Source organism: Papaver somniferum, chromosome 7 (genome assembly GCF_003573695.1).
Source record: "Papaver somniferum cultivar HN1 chromosome 7, ASM357369v1, whole genome shotgun sequence".
Lineage (NCBI taxonomy): Eukaryota > Viridiplantae > Streptophyta > Magnoliopsida > Ranunculales > Papaveraceae > Papaver > Papaver somniferum.
In genome coordinates this window covers 254909471-254926329 of record NC_039364.1, presented here as the reverse complement: position 1 = coordinate 254926329, position 16859 = coordinate 254909471, and the positions used below count along the sequence as shown (strand labels likewise).

The 16859-nt window shown below is 36.9% G+C and overlaps 1 protein-coding gene and 1 long non-coding RNA gene across 2 annotated transcripts; both read left to right on the top strand.

Moving 5' to 3' along the window:
- Window positions 1–6648: 6648 nt before the first annotated feature.
- LOC113296384 (BTB/POZ and MATH domain-containing protein 3-like) lies at window positions 6649–9592 on the top strand. The gene is made up of 4 exons (XM_026544694.1): window positions 6649–6674; window positions 6798–7170; window positions 7296–7572; window positions 9492–9592. Exons 1-4 carry the CDS (start codon window positions 6649–6651, stop codon window positions 9590–9592), a joined length of 777 nt encoding a protein of 258 aa, XP_026400479.1.
- A 5363-nt stretch (window positions 9593–14955) lies between these two features.
- Window positions 14956–16402, top strand: LOC113300152. The gene is made up of 3 exons (XR_003335475.1): window positions 14956–15266; window positions 15353–15472; window positions 15933–16402. It is a non-coding gene; the product is annotated as an uncharacterized LOC113300152 (long non-coding RNA).
- The last annotated feature ends 457 nt before the right edge of the window (window positions 16403–16859 follow it).

Genomic DNA, 16859 nt, shown 5'->3' with positions numbered 1-16859 from the left:
AAAATAAAATAAATTCTCTCTTTTTTTTTTCCTCTCTTTTTTCTATATTTTTTTGCTTTGTCTTTTTTCCTTCTCTTTTAGATTTAAGCTTTGATTCCAAGGTCTTTAGTATCAAACTTCAAACCTGTAATACAAAGACACAACCAAAGAGACGTAAAAAGAACAAATGGAATAATAAAAAATAATAAAAACCTAAAAATTCTACCTAAGCACAAATCCGCGTCGGCGGCGCCAAAATTTTGAGATTTTTGATTGTGATTGTTGTAGTAAATAGGATTCGAACTCAAATATTTGTGAAGATTAAATTTAAAGGTTTAATAAAATTATATACAAAAAAAAATATTAACAATGGTGAGAGGTACTGGGACTAAGAATTTCACCAAATTCCATTCATGTGATTCAAATAATAATTCCATGCAATTATAGCTCAAACATTAAAAATATAGACTCTTATTCTTTGCCAATATAGATTCTCAAAATATTAGTTATAAATCGTAAGCATGGAACATCAAACATTTAAGCAAGCATGACCTATCAAATAAAATGATAACTAATTAATTCGAACCATAAATCAATTAAAAACAAGTGCAAAAGTCATAAAAAGAATTATTAAAATTATCACATGCGTGAAATAGGGCTCCATCCGTCGTCCCAGTGTTGGGATTTAGCTTCTCATATTAATCACTTGCTCAAAATACATGTTTGTTGCTCAAAAGTTGATTAAAATGATAAAAATGAGTAAAACAGTGAATGCACGACCCACATAAGGCGTCACAAAAAGAACGATAAGAGACAGGTGCTGCTGATGTTGAGACTGCCCTGCGACCCTCCAGTGTGAGTCTTAGACACTGTTTATTAACGACTGTCTACGCAACTCTGTTCTTCGTGTTCTTGGTGTTCTTCATCAGCAGCAGCAGCAGAAACAGAGTTTGATCAACTCGTGATTTCTTGCTCCTGAGCTATCCTCTCGACCTCCAACTCTCGACACCCATTCTTTGTGATACCAGAAATCTATTTATACTCCTCAGCCTCATTTAATCACGCCATAACTCAAGATAATCTCTCTTTACTCGGCTTAAAGAGAAAATATTTTTTGGATATTTTCTTCTTTTAATTAGCTCTCCACGCGCTGAAATGATGTATAAACACTCCAAACATGATCTTACACGCTGTAGAATTGATTCAACACTCTCCAAACACATGAGTACACGTCTAAATTTGATGTGATCGTGTGATATTCATTTCTTGAACGTGCTTCCTGATTTCTTGATTGCGATGATTCCAGCCAATTATGATAGATCCTAACACCCAAAATGTCTTCCTCTATCCATATCACAAATACCCATTGAAAATCAGAGGTTTAATCGAACTCTAACTCCTCCAAAAATCGATCGACCCAACTGCCATTGAGAAGAAATATTTTCCCTCCTTTTTCCAAAATTTGAATTATGAGAAGAAAAGTGTCCTCCCCCTAATCCTGTACGGGTGTCCCTTTAGCAATTGGGGTGGAAATAGTAATTTTGGGGTGGAAATATTAATTTTTCTGGGTTCCTCCGGTACATTTCTGGGACGCTTCCGGTGCATTTCTGAGGTGCCTCCGGTACATTATCCTGGGGTGGAAAACACTACTTTTCGAGCTCATTTCGCCGCAAAGGCTTATTTCTCTAAAAATATCTACAAAAACACAAAATAACACAATAAGTACTTAATCGAGTCTAACAATACAGAATATTGAGAACAAAATATACACATAAATGCGTCTATCATACCCCACCTGGCTTATCAACTAGAAACCAAGTCTTGTTTCTGTTGATTGAAATAATTTTTTCTCTACATGCTTGTGTCCATTTAGTCGAGACCTTTGCTTCCTGAAAATTCCTTGGTTCATCATTAACAGAAAGTAGCATAATCTCACATTCTTCTGCAGCTTGAAGAACATAATCCTCCAGATACTGTGGCTTTTGTATCTGTCTTGTTGATTTTCGCAGTGGAATGAGTTGAGTTATTTCATCGATCTCTTCTTCTTCTTCTTCTTCTTCTACTTCTTCGTTATTCTCAGTGGTTTCATTATTCTCTTCTTCTTCTTGATTAACATCATTGTTTCCATTGGTATTGATGATTATGGGTCCTTCGCCTTCATCAATTACTTGACCCCATCTCATGTGAAACATTCCTGGATCCCTACTTGGTCCATCATTAGTTTCTTTCCTGTTCCAGTTTGCTTTTTCATCGAATACCACATCTCGACTCACTATCACTCTTTTCGTTGTTGGATTGAATAATCTGTAAGCTTTGGATCCAGGCTCAATTCCTAGATTCACAAGAGTCTGAGATCGATCATCCAGTTTCTTAAGAGTTGCAGAATCAACTTTTGCGTATGCTTTGCAACCAAACACTCTTAAATGATCTATGTTTGGTTTTCTCTTTCGCAAAATTTCATATAGAGTCATGTCTTTCAGAGCTTTCGTAGGTATCCTGTTTATTAGGTATGTGGAGTGTCGTACAACTTCTCCCTATAGATAATTAGGTACCTGCATAGCCTTTAAAGAACTTCTTGTCATCTCCATTAGAGTCCTGTTTCTCCTCTCCACCACTCTGTTTTGTTGTGGTGTATATGGTGTTGTGAGTTGCCTTTTGATTCCATTTGACTCACAGAACTTGTTGAACACTAAGGAAGTGAACTCTCCTCCTCTATCAGTTCTAAGCATTTTGACCTCCTCTTTTAAATCTTTTTCTATCAGATTTCTGAAATCTTTGAATCTGTCAAATGCTTCACTCTTTTCTTTCATAAGAATAGACCACATATATCTTGGGAAGTCATCTATAATAACAAATATGTATTTGTTATTTGCAAGGGTTTGTGGTGTAATAGGAACACATAAATCAGCATGAAGAAGCTCTAATGGCTTTGAGGCTCTGAATGTTGTTACTTTTGGAGAACCTTGACGCGTTTGTTTCCCAACTAAACATGATTCACAGATCTTTGCTTCATCATTTATCTGTGGTAGTCCTCTAACCATCTTGTTCTGAGACATTGCCTTTAAGGTTCTGAAACTTATGTGTCCGAACCTTGCGTGCCACTTCCATGTCTGATCTTCCAGTCTCATATTCAGACACAATGGCCTTCCAATCATGAGACTTATCTTGTAGAGTCTATTCTGTGAGCGTGAGACTCTAACTAAGAGTCTTCCACTTGGGTCATGAACTGTTAGATAATCTTGTCGCATTCTAACATCACATCCAACTTCTGTAGCTTGTCCTAAACTTAAAATGTTGCTTTGTAAGTTTGGGATGAAGTAGATGTTTGTGACAAGCTTTTGTTCTCCGGTCTTGCTCTGAAATAGAATTGATCATTTCCCTTCAATTTCTACAGAGGATCCATCCCCAAACTTCACTTGTCCTTTGATTTTCTCATTGAGTTCAGAAAAGTGTGTCTCTTACCAGTCATGTGATTGCTGGCTCCATTATCTAAATACCAGATTCCTTCTTCTCCATCCTTTGATTCGTAGTTCTTTGGTATTAGTTTCCCTTCATTTAAGAATACAACTTCGTGCATGAAAAGAGATGTATCTGCTTCCCTTGTTTCATTCTTGTTTGTTTCTTCCATCTTTTGTATTCTTTCAGGGCATACAGAGGAGAAGTGTCCTGGTTTATCACATCTGTAACAAATAATGTTTGATCTATCCTTATTTTCTTTCCCTTGGTTTTGATTATTCTGACTTGTTGTTTTATCTTGTGAGTTAAACCTTCCTCCCCTTCCTCGGCCTCTGTTTCCTCCACCACCTCTTCCACGACCTCTTCCTCTTTTCGCAGAGTTTTGTTGGTAAGAGTTTGTGTACAAGAGTTTTCCTTGAGTTTCTCCATTGTTTTCTTCATCAAGGATTCTTTCTTCATATGCTTTCAATCTTCCAATTATATCTTCATAGCTAGTCTTCTTTAAATCTAAGACTTGTTCGAGAGAAGCTATGATATGCATATACTTGGATCTTGTAAACTATTGAGAAACTTCTTTACCAGTTTATCTTCATCAATGGATTGTCCAAGTGACGCAACTTTTGAGGCTATCTCTGATAGCTTTCCTGCAAAGCTATCAATAGTATCAGTGTCTTTCATCTTCATTCTTTCAAATTCAGACATTAAGGTTTGCAGACGGGCTTCTTTAACTCGATCAGCTCCGAGATTACGTGCCTTTATTGCATCCCAAATTTTCTTTGAAGTTTCCTGTTCACCAACTTGTAGAACAAGACATTCTGGTATTGCTTGAAAGAGTAATCCAATGGCAACATTGTTTTTGTCTGGGTCCAATGTACCAGGATCAGTTGTTTCCCAAACTTTGTAGATTTTCATCAGTACCTTCATTCTCATGGCCCATACTGTGTAGTTTGTGGCGTTGAGGATTGGAACTTGTATTGATGGTGGCGTGAACTGTTTTGCACCCACAATGGTGGTTTCGTTTTCCATGGCTCAGAAACAAGCTCTGATACCAATTAATGGCAACTGCAAGATGAAACTTAGCTTATATAAAGACAACTCTCTCTATTGATGTTTAGAAAATCTCTCAAAACTAAACACAAGCTCTAATCTTGCTCATATGATCAACCACAACTTTGGTGATCATATATATATATAACTATGAATTCCTTTTCCTAGTCCTATTACCTTATTACATGTCTTTTCTTTTCTTAGAACTAGATGACTTCTAATTCCCTTAGGATTACATCAATTTCCTAATCTTGTCCTAACCAGCTTGTTAGTGACTTCTATGTTTAAGTTTAACCAACAGCTGAGCCATTCAATAATTCTTGCACTTAATTTCCTCTAGGAAAGTTTAGACAAAGACATATATTGTATTCTGTTGATAAAGGCATGGAGCTAGACTAATTAAACCCATATATCGTAATCGTACAGTGGACGCGTAGCCTAAACACAAATTTCCTCATTCTAATACACCACTTTAAGTCAGTATTAGCGGTACCGAAAGTCCATATAACTTATTTATTTTCTATTTTGAACTTTTATTCTACTTTTTAGGAATAGAATAAAACTGGGTACCAAAATACAAATATCTTTTAGGAATTCTAAAGCAGGGATGTTGTGTCAGGCGCCAAGCCGTTCGCCTCGCCTACGGTTCACAATTTTGCGCCTTCCCAGGGAACTAGAGTTTGCGCCTTACCAGGGAACTAGAATTTGTTAGGGATTGGAGAAGTTGTTTTTTTAAAATAAAAAAGGAGGAGGAGGTCTAAGACTCACTCTTAGAATATTGAACTCTCTCTGTAAATCTCCTCCCTCTTTTTACTATCTTTTCTTTGTTTCACTCTTATGGGCGTTCTAAGTCGGTTTAGAAAACTAAGATCACTTCGTCCCCTCCAAAAACGCCGAGAGTAATTTCAAAGTCTAATACTGATCACGAGATATCGCCGTCAGAGTCGCAGTTGATTTATGAGACTGTGAAAGGTTCTAATGAGTTTAAGATAAAAAGATATTCTCTATCAAAGGGAATCGGAGTTGGTAAATCCAAGATTAGTGGCAGATTCACAGTTGGTGGTCATGACTGGGTTATAGTTTTTTATCCAGACGGCTGTACTCAATCTTGCGAGGAGTACGTATCCTTGTTCCTTAAGTTAGTAAGCCCTAATAAAGAAGTTGGGGCATTGTATGAATTTAAATTACTGGACCAAACTGGAAATGGGATTCATAGTCTTGGTATCGGTCCTAAATCTCCAATAACGTTTAACAAGAAAAGCCACTCATGGTATTTATACACTGTTTTACAATTCCTATATATGGTTCGTTTTGAATCCTTTAGCTGTACTTTATTTATGGGTAATTCAACAAATTGGCTCTGCTTGATGCAACTCACTCATAAAAATAATTAGCGTTATTTATTTTTTTGTTTAGGAACCGATCAATGACAGTTAATTGTATTAGATCTGAGTACATATTGATTGCGCTGAACTCTTTCTGATTAGCTTATATATAAGCTATACAATAATACAGACACTTGTGTCGGCGTCATGTCGCGTGCAGTATTTTGGAAAACTAGAAAATAAGAACACGGTACAGACTGTTTTTCTGCATAATGTATATTTTAACAGCTTCTATCAAGGTCTGTTAAAGTCTGCGGGCATCCAACTCAAAACCAATTGGCAATGAGTGAAACGGCCCTTCCATATTATATTTTAAGTTCATAATGCGGAAACTAGGGATGTGGGACTATTTGTCCTTTCACACCCTCCCTCACGTGTAAGGCCAGTCAATCGGCCTAACACATGGACCTATGCACGTGTGGGTCTTGGGTGTGCAGGTGACATCGATCACGGTCCACCCCACGTACAGGTCATACGAGTGATCAGTCATTCGGTCACGGGTGTACATGTGCCCACTCGGGTCACGACGGCTACTAATTCGGCCTACACCCCGCGTATGGGACCTAGCTCTGATACCATGTTAAAGTCTGCGGGCATCCAACTCGAAACCAATTGGCAATGAATGGAACGGCCCTTCCATGTTATATTTTAAGTTCATTATGCGGAAACTAGGGATGTGGGACTATTTGTCCTTTCACAAGGTCCCTAAGCATTTTCTGCCCCATTTTTGGGTCTTATTGTAACAACCATAATTTGAAACCTTCTGATTGAATTAGTAGAGATGGATGAGAATCAAACAGATATTCCGCAATCCCTACATCTTATTTTTTAATTTATATACTCCCCAATTCGTTGATACATATTCGTATAAAATCTTCTGTTGAGGGCTGCCTAGTCAATAAAAGACGTGTCTATACGCATTAATTTCAGGTGGCGTGAGAAGTATATGAAGAGGTCAGAGTTGGAGACGTCATGTTATCTCAAGGATGATTGTCTAAGCATTCACTGTACGGTTGAAGTAGTACTGCAAGCTCGTGTTGAAACAACGCAAACTAGTGTTGAAGAGGGGAAACATTATGTTATTCCTGTACCTCCATTAGATATGATTCAGAATATCAAGGGTTTGCTAGAATCTAAAATTGGTTTTGATGTTAAGTTTCAGGTTGGCAATGAATCCTTCAGAGCCCATAAGTTGATTCTTGCAGCTCGATCTTCGGTATTCAGAGCTATGTTTTTTGGATCAGTGGGTAATCCAGATATGGAAACAGTAACCATTGAAGAGTTTGATCCATTTGCCTTTAAGGTAAGGCTATCGACAATTCATTATTTCGTTGTCATGCATTAGATTCAAAGATACAGTAGCATCTATGTTTTGTATAAATGTACCAGTGCAGCTACGTACCTTATAAATTGTATGATGTGTTGCAGGCCATGTTGTTATTTTTGTACTCAGATGAACTTCCTGAGACACATGAACTTTCTGATTTAGATTCTCTTTGTACTTCAACTGCACTCATGCAACATTTATTAGCTGCCGCACATCGCTTTGATCTTGCTCGTTTAAAACTCATGTGCGAGGCAAAATTATGTGAAGAAATAACTACAGATACTGTGGCAACAACATTGACCCTAGCAGAACAACACCAATGCCTGCAACTGAAAACTGTCTGCCTAAACTTTACAACTAAACCCGAAAACTTTGGAGGTGAGTGTTATATTTCACATGGAGTACCAACTAATGTACCTCCGTTAAGTTTCAGGTAAAACATTATTTTCTTACCCATTAAATGTTTTACGTGTAGATGTTATGAAGTCCGATGGGTTTGCATATTTGGAGAAGAGTTGTCTCTCATTGTTGATTGATCTGCTGAAGACAAGTGTAGCGGTAGAAGAAAATGTAGCTAATACTTAGCCGGAAAGGAATGTCGAAAACAACAACTGTGAGAGTAACTTTGTCTTCCTGCAACACCAACGTCTATCTCGAAGGGCTAGTTTATGATTGTTCTAGCTTTGTTTTAAATGATTTTTTGGTGTGTTTAAGATTTGTTGCCATGACTATATATTAGAAGGGCATCCGGAAACTGCAAGGTAATACCCGCCTCCAAAAGGATGTCAGACTATTTCAACATTTGCTTGTAGAATTCTTTCTTCTAAGACATTTATTTATTATTATTTTTTTTAACGGTAAAGATATTTTAGTTAGCAATTCGTCAGTTCGGTTCGGTGGAATTCAACGCTGATTTGACTCGCTCAGAGTTTGACTCTGACTCAACGATTAATATGCCTTTACAAAAAATGTTGAGAATGAACGGATTCGAACCTGAATCTCCTTGTATCCCGGAATGTACACCAAACCACTTTGCCAAGAGCAGGTTCTTGTTAAATGTTTTTCCCTCCTCGTAAGTGATAAACCATAAATGTAGACAAATTAATCATTTATAGTTATATATACTTATTAATTTATTATATATGTCTGCCGAATTTTATATCCCGAACTCATATCTCGAAAACAAATGATACATGTATGTATATCGTTCCGTACTATTGCCGTACCACGAACTGAAGACTAGATAGTTATCGAATTTGATTTTTACAAATCCGAATAATACGCGTACGTTTGCCTTTCTGTACGTATGCCGAATCCCGAATTGCTAACTGGGGTACATAGTACTCCCCACAGAATGGAACGAGAACTCTAAGAGCAACTGCAGTGGTGCGATCAAAACCAAAGATCAAAGATCAAAAAAAAGATCAAATTTTGGGTTTAGTCCGTGTTGTCACGTAACGGTCCCGATTAAAATTTGGTCGCGCGTAATTTAAATCTCCGCCCCAAAAAAATTTCATCGGGCGTATCTCAAATGTCCGCCCAATCAATCACCAGGCGTACTTTAAATTTACGCCTGTCAACAGGCGTACTTTAAGTTTACGCCTCATTTTTTTTTTTTTTTTTTAATTTGAATTTTCATCGGGCGTAATTTAAATCTCCGCCCGTTAACGCGCGTACTTTAAATTTACGCCCAGCAACAAGCGTACTTTAAATTTACGCCCGACTATATTAGGATTTGGTATTTGGTCGCGACCAAATATGGTCTGGAATTTGATCTTTAGCTGGGATTTGATCTTTACTCCGTCCCACTGCGTCACGATCTCATCCCAAATTTTTGGTTATACTCGCCCACTGTGGATGCTCTTAGATACCAATCACAATAACAATTGTGAAAAGCCCAGTACATAGTACTTCAGCACATAGAACTCATTACCAGTGCAGCTACGTACCTTATAAATGGTATGATGTGTTGCAGGCCATGTTTTTATTCTTGTACTCAGATGAACTTTCCCGAGACACATGAACTTTCTGATTCAGATTCTTTTAGTACTTCAACTACACTCATGCAACATCTGTTAGCTGCACCAGATCGCTTTGATCTTGCTCGATTAAAACTCATGTGTGAGGCAAAATTATCAGAAGAAATAACCGCAGATACAAAACGGTCTGTCTAAACTTTGCATCTAAACACCAAAATTTGGGAGGTGATTGTTATATTTCAGCGGGAGTTCCAAGTGTGTCTATTTAGTTTCTGGTCAAAAAATTATTTTCTTACCCATTGAATGTTTTACTTGTAGAGGTTATGAAGTCTGATGGGTTTGCATATTTGGAGAAGAGTTGTCCTTCATTATTGATTGATTTTCTGAAGACTTGTTCGGTAGATGAAAGTGTAGCCTAATGCTTTGTAGGATAGGAATGCCAAAAAAAAAAAAAAACTACGACAACAGATGTGAGAGTAACTTTGTGTAACACCGACGCCTACCACAAAGGGCTAGTTTATGGTTGTGTAAACTTTGTTTTAAAGTGGTTTTTTGATCTGTTATGGCCTATGATAACACTAGTAGAGGTATTTGATTAATTTAAATCGAAAAAGGGTTATAAAATTTTGATCTCTGATTTTCGACCACCTCGGTAGTATTACTAGGAATCAAGCGTGCTTAGCTTCTTGCTGTAATTGCCACCTGCTGGATGCCTTGTATAACTAACTCAGGCCGACCCAGCTAAAAATTGATGACCTGATAAAATTCATGTTAAGCTGCCAACAAAGTTGTCGGATATTCTCGGAGTTGTTTTCAAAAGATAATCAGTGGTATAGTATATTGTAGTATGTAGGGCTGCACATGGTTCGGTTTTCATCGGTTTTTTGAAAAAATTAAACCGAAACCGAACTACTCGGTTTCCAATAATGAAAACCAATGAAACCATTTGGGTAGTTCGGTTTTTCTCGGTTCGGTTCCAACTCGGTTTTGTATAAAACCATTCGGTTTTTGGTTAACCACTGAAATTTTTTATATCTGTCAGTCTCACAAAAATGACAGGCAAATTTTTCTGAACCTGTCACTCAAGTTTCAAATACATCAAATGTTCCAACTTCCAATACATATTGATAGAAACATTAAATTTTAAAGAGTCTAGTTTCTCCTTAATAACAAAAATGAAAAAACATCAAAAAATCATAATCATAAGTTCATAACTGACTACACATCATAAGTTCATTCCTAAAAGGGTCGACAGGAAATAGTTTGTTACAGTGAATACACTTTGCATGTGTAGAAATTGGGTATTCCACAGGAGGTTGTAATGGTAACCTGCACATACACAAACTCGAGTTAAATATGAATTTCTCAATCATGATCAGTGCAATGGTACATAATGTAACTAAGAACATCAAGATTAGCAACCGCTATGGTAGAGAAGCACTAAACAATAAGCATTCGTTTAGCTGGAATTGAGGATGATCCTTTTACTGGAATATGCATTTCTAATTTTAATGTTGCATTATCACCTCAACCAATGAAACTACAATGGAATTGTACTGATATGAAGAAGTTACAAGTAAAGTAAGCCCTGAACATTCATAACAGTTGACTAAGATGATCTACCTTCAAAGGCAATGGCATGAGTTTAAGCTATTTTGGCGTAAAGGAGAGTACTCACATTATTGACAGTTCATTGTTTCTACTTGGCTATTCATATGCTTAAACAAATCTAAGTTTTATTCTAAAAAAATATCAACTGCTAATAAAACTACAAACTAGAGAAACTTACCGCTAACCCGTTAAATCATTTATAATCAACTTCACGATAACAAAGTTGAATCTTCTTCTTCTTCATCATCATCTATGTCAATGCGGATGAACTTAGAAGTTGCAAGAGAACCTAAAAATTCTGCAAGAAATTACATCAATAAGTGACAAACAGTGAGTACAGAAAATAACAAATCAGAATTTTACAAAAGTGAGTAGAGAAAATACCTGAAACATCTTCAGCATCATCAGTTCCTAAGGTGTTTGGATCAAGATCAACCGGTGTCTGTAACCAGCTTTGCGTGCAAATCAACGCCTCAACAGTCTTAGGCAGCAGTGAACTTCGATATGAATCAATAACTCGCCTTCCAGTACTAAAGGCAGATTCTGAGGCAACAGAAGAGACTGGTATGGCTAGTATATCTCTCGCCATATGTGATAATACAGGATACCTTGTACTATTAGTCCTCCACCAACCTAAAATTTCAAACTGAACACCGCTAGGGCTAATTCTTGGTTCACGTTTCTCCTCTAAATATAACTCCAACTCAGTTTTCCCCTCAACATTGTCATCCTCCTCATCTTCTCTTGCTCTCTCTGCTATTAGACTAGCATATGCAGAATCTTCATCATCAGTAACCCCAGAAGATTGAGTAACATTATTACAATCACCTGTGGCACCAGAAATGTTTTCATCATTTGCATAGAGACACTTGTACTCTTCGAAAAGTTCTTGAAAATCAGTTTTCACATAAGTCGATAAGTGTTTACGTAATGACGGACCCGTGATATCTAAAGTATCAAGAATAAAATTTAAACCTTTCATCTTCTCACGTGGATCAAGCAAAACAGCAATGAACATGAGTAGGGCTGCACAAAACCGAACCATAACCGAAACCGAAACCGAAAACCGAAATTTTTTAACCGAACCGAACCATAACCATATTCCTGTGGTTCATTTATGGTTGTCAGTTTCAGATAACCGACAGTATCGGTTTCGGTTTAGGTTTTGAAATAAAACCGAACCAATAACCAATTGGTTAACCGATTAATAGTGACCGTAGGATTAAATGATTTTAGGCCGTTGATGGGGATATTTAACCCTAATAAGTAATAACTTACATCGCTCTTCTCTTCTTTCATAGATATCATATTATCAGAAAGCTTTCCCACAGACAGTTCCACTTCCAACTTCACTCGACTCGACTGATTTTTGGCAGCTGTGCTTATGATTTGTAGAGGAAATTGGTTCAGGAAGCTCTTTCTCGTGATTCTTCTGGTGCTGTTCAATCCAACTTCTCTTTGATTACTCCTACTTCTGGTGTCTTTCAGGTTTGATTTCTTTTTGAAACTTTGTAGATCTCTGCAAGTAGTTTGGTTGTGAATCTTGTGATTGTTGTCATGTTCATATTTATGTGATTGTTGTCATGTTTATGATTTTAATTATGATATCAGGGTTTGTAAAATTGAAAAAAATTGGGGATTTCAAATGTAAAATTGGTCATTTAGGTTGATTTACATAAATTAGGGAAGGTAAATCAGAATACATAAATTAGGGTTTGTCAATTATTCTTAAATATATGTGAAATTGAATTATAAAATGAGTAATTAGTGATGGGTTTGTTCTTAATTTAAGAATAGAGAATTGTATAGGGTTTCATTTTAATTTCTTCTTAAGTTAGGGTTTTTGTGAATTGAATCAGAAAGTTGATTAGTAATGGGTAGAAAGAATCAGAAAGTTGATTAGTAATGGGTAGAAAGAATAAGTCTCCATGTGAAAATGACTATTTTTGTGCCTAATATACGGTTAATTTAGAAGAATGCAGAGAGTTAGAATTATTTTAAGATTTGTAATTCTTAACATTTTTGTAATCACCCCATACAACCAAAAATTGGGGTTTTGCTTAAATGTATGGTTTAAATTAAATGTATGGTTTATCACATTGCAGACTTGCCTTTTGACAATGCGAGGAGGATCCAGTTCAACACCTACTGCCTCTGTTTCTTCTAATAAGCGGCCACCTCGACCTCCACCTAATGCAAGTTCAGATGGAGGTGCAAATTCAGCTGGAGGTGCAAGTGCTGCTAAAGATGCTAGTGTTGCTGGAGATGCTAGTGCAGATGGAGATGCAACTGAAGCTGTCATAAAAGTGACAGAAACACATAGCAATAAGCGTAAAACCCCTGAAGATGCAACTGAAGATGACACAGAAGTGAGTCAAGTGACAGAACCAAAGGGAAAGAAACGTTCTGATGTGTGGAACCACTTTGATATGGACCCCAAGCCTTCGAAATATGCAAAATGTCGCCACTGTAAGACAAAGATTGCAGCTCAGGGTACCAAGTATGGGACAGGTGGTATGAATAATCATTTGAAGATATGTAAAAAGAAGCCCAAGGAGGAAAAAGGACAGCAAACGCTTGATTTTCAACCGGCTAGGCTAGGAGGAGAAGGAAAATTGGTTGCAGCAACTTTTAATCAAGATGCATGTACAAAGGCAGTGATTTTATTTGTGATTTTAGATGAGCAGCCGTTTAGAGTGGTTGAAGGAGAAGGGTTCAAGGAACTTTGTAGGGTACTTGAATCCAGATTCAAGATCCCTTCTCGTATGACCATTTCGCGGGGTGTGTTAAATTTGTATGAAGCTGAAAAGGAGAAGATGAAGAACTACTTCAAGGAAAACAATGTGAGAGTTTGTCTCACCACTGACACATGGACCTCAAATGCCCAAAATAAAAGCTACATGGTTGTAACTGCGCATTTTATTGATAAAGATTGGAAGCTGCACAAACTGGTAATCAACTTTTTCCAAATTTTAGGTCATTCAGGTGAGGTAATTGGGAAGATGTTAGAGGAATGTTTGTTAGATTGGGAACTTCCTGGGGTTTTTACTATTACTCTTGACAATGTTAGTGCTAATGATTTAGCTATTGATTATCTAAGGGAGGATGGTCATTTAAAGGAGCAAGTGATTAGTTCAAAAGGTGTACTGAATACTAAGTTTATGCAAGTTAGATGTGCTGCTCATGTGCTTGCACTTGTTGTGAATGCTGGCTTGGGAGAGTATCACATGGCTATTAAGAGAGTAAGGGCAGTGGTGAAGCATGTGATGAGTTCTCCTGCTAGGTTGAGTAAGTTTATGGATTGTGCTAAACAAGAAAAGATAGATTGCAAAAAAGGTTTAGTTTTAGATGTGGATACAAGATGGAATTCCACTTACATGATGTTGGAAGCTGCTTGTAGATATCAGAAAGCTTTTGAAAGGCTAGCACGGGAAGATAAGGCTTTCAAAAAGAAGTTTTGTTTCAACGAAAGATCCATCCCTCCTGTATTTTCTACTTCTACCGGTGCTAGTAATGATGTTGACATGGAAGAAGCTTCTACTATTGCTCATAACAAAGGCAAGAAGAAGGCCCCTCCTCCGCCTCCTATACATGCTCCATATATGGAAGATTGGGCCAATGCAAGATCATTTGGAAAATTTTTAAAGGTATTCTTTGATTTGACTGTCAAGTTTTCTTACTGTACTCGTGTTACTTCGCATGAGTTCTTGTTTAACGTAAGTGTCATTCATAGAACAATGAACACATGGGTAAAAAGTTCAGATCCATTTCTCTCTGGTATGGGCACTAAAATGCTAGACAAGTTTAATAAGTATTGGGGAGAATATGAGAAAATGAACACTCTCATGTTCATTGCTGTTTTGCTTGATCCACGTGAGAAGATGAAAGGTTTAAATTTTATTCTTGATACTTTAGATATCACGGGTCCGTCATTACGTAAACACTTATCGACTTATGTGAAAACTGATTTTCAAGAACTTTTCGAAGAGTACAAGTGTCTCTATGCAAATGATGAAAACATTTCTGGTGCCACAGGTGATTGTAATAATGTTACTCAATCTTCTGGGGTTACTGATGATGAAGATTCTGCATATGCTAGTCTAATAGCAGAGAGAGCAAGAGAAGATGAGGAGGATGACAATGTTGAGGGGAAAACTGAGTTGGAGGAGTTATATTTAGAGGAGAAACGTGAACCAAGAATTAGCCCTAGCGGTGTTCAGTTTGAAATTTTAGGTTGGTGGAGGACTAATAGTACAAGGTATCCTGTATTATCACATATGGCGAGAGATATACTAGCCATACCAGTCTCTTCTGTTGCCTCAGAATCTGCCTTTAGTACTGGAAGGCGAGTTATTGATTCATATCGAAGTTCACTGCTGCCTAAGACTGTTGAGGCGTTGATTTGCACGCAAAGCTGGTTACAGACACCGGTTGATCTTGATCCAAACACCTTAGGAACTGATGATGCTGAAGATGTTTCAGGTATTTTCTCTACTCACTTTTGTAAAATTCTGATTTGTTATTTTCTGTACTCACTGTTTGTCACTTATTGATGTAATTTCTTGCAGAATTTTTAGGTTCTCTTGCAACTTCTAAGTTCATCCGCATTGACATAGATGATGATGAAGAAGAAGAAGATTCAACTTTGTTATCGTGAAGTTGATTATAAATGATTTAACGGGTTAGCGGTAAGTTTCTCTAGTTTGTAGTTTTATTAGCAGTTGATATTTTTTTAGAATAAAACTTAGATTTGTTTAAGCATATGAATAGCCAAGTAGAAACAATGAACTGTCAATAATGTGAGTACTCTCCTTTACGCCAAAATAGCTTAAACTCATGCCATTGCCTTTGAAGGTAGATCATCTTAGTCAACTGTTATGAATGTTCAGGGCTTACTTTACTTGTAACTTCTTCATATCAGTACAATTCCATTGTAGTTTCATTGGTTGAGGTGATAATGCAACATTAAAATTAGAAATGCATATTCCAGTAAAAGGATCATCCTCAATTCCAGCTAAACGAATGCTTATTGTTTAGTGCTTCTCTACCATAGCGGTTGCTAATCTTGATGTTCTTAGTTACATTATGTACCATTGCACTGATCATGATTGAGAAATTCATATTTAACTCGAGTTTGTGTATGTGCAGGTTACCATTACAACCTCCTGTGGAATACCCAATTTCTACACATGCAAAGTGTATTCACTGTAACAAACTATTTCCTGTCGACCCTTTTAGGAATGAACTTATGATGTGTAGTCAGTTATGAACTTATGATTATGATTTTTTGATGTTTTTTCATTTTTGTTATTAAGGAGAAACTAGACTCTTTAAAATTTAATGTTTCTATCAATATGTATTGGAAGTTGGAACATTTGATGTATTTGAAACTTGAGTGACAGGTTCAGAAAAATTTGCCTGTCATTTTTGTGAGACTGACAGATATAAAAAATTTCAGTGGTTAACCAAAAACCGAATGGTTTTATACAAAACCGAGTTGGAACCGAACCGAGAAAAACCGAACTACCCAAATGGTTTCATTGGTTTTCATTATTGGAAACCGAGTAGTTCGGTTTCGGTTTAATTTTTTCAAAAAACCGATGAAAACCGAACCATGTGCAGCCCTAAACATGAGAGTGTTCATTTTCTCATATTCTCCCCAATACTTATTAAACTTGTCTAGCATTTTAGTGCCCATACCAGAGAGAAATGGATCTGAACTTTTTACCCATGTGTTCATTGTTCTATGAATGACACTTACGTTAAACAAGAACTCATGCGAAGTAACACGAGTACAGTAAGAAAACTTGACAGTCAAATCAAAGAATACCTTTAAAAATTTTCCAAATGATCTTGCATTGGCCCAATCTTCCATATATGGAGCATGTATAGGAGGCGGAGGAGGGGCCTTCTTCTTGCCTTTGTTATGAGCAATAGTAGAAGCTTCTTCCATGTCAACATCATTACTAGCACCGGTAGAAGTAGAAAATACAGGAGGGATGGATCTTTCGTTGAAACAAAACTTCTTTTTGAAAGCCTTATCTTCCCGTGCTAGCCTTTCAAAAGCTTTCTGAT

Coding starts and splice junctions, on each gene's coding strand:
- LOC113296384 (XM_026544694.1), top strand. CDS start 6,649: ATGGATGAGAATCAAACAGATATTCC. Junction 7,171..7,295: donor TTGATCCATTTGCCTTTAAG/GTAAGGCTATCG, acceptor GATGTGTTGCAG/GCCATGTTGTTATTTTTGTA. Junction 7,573..9,491: donor TAAACCCGAAAACTTTGGAG/GTGAGTGTTATA, acceptor TTTTACTTGTAG/AGGTTATGAAGTCTGATGGG.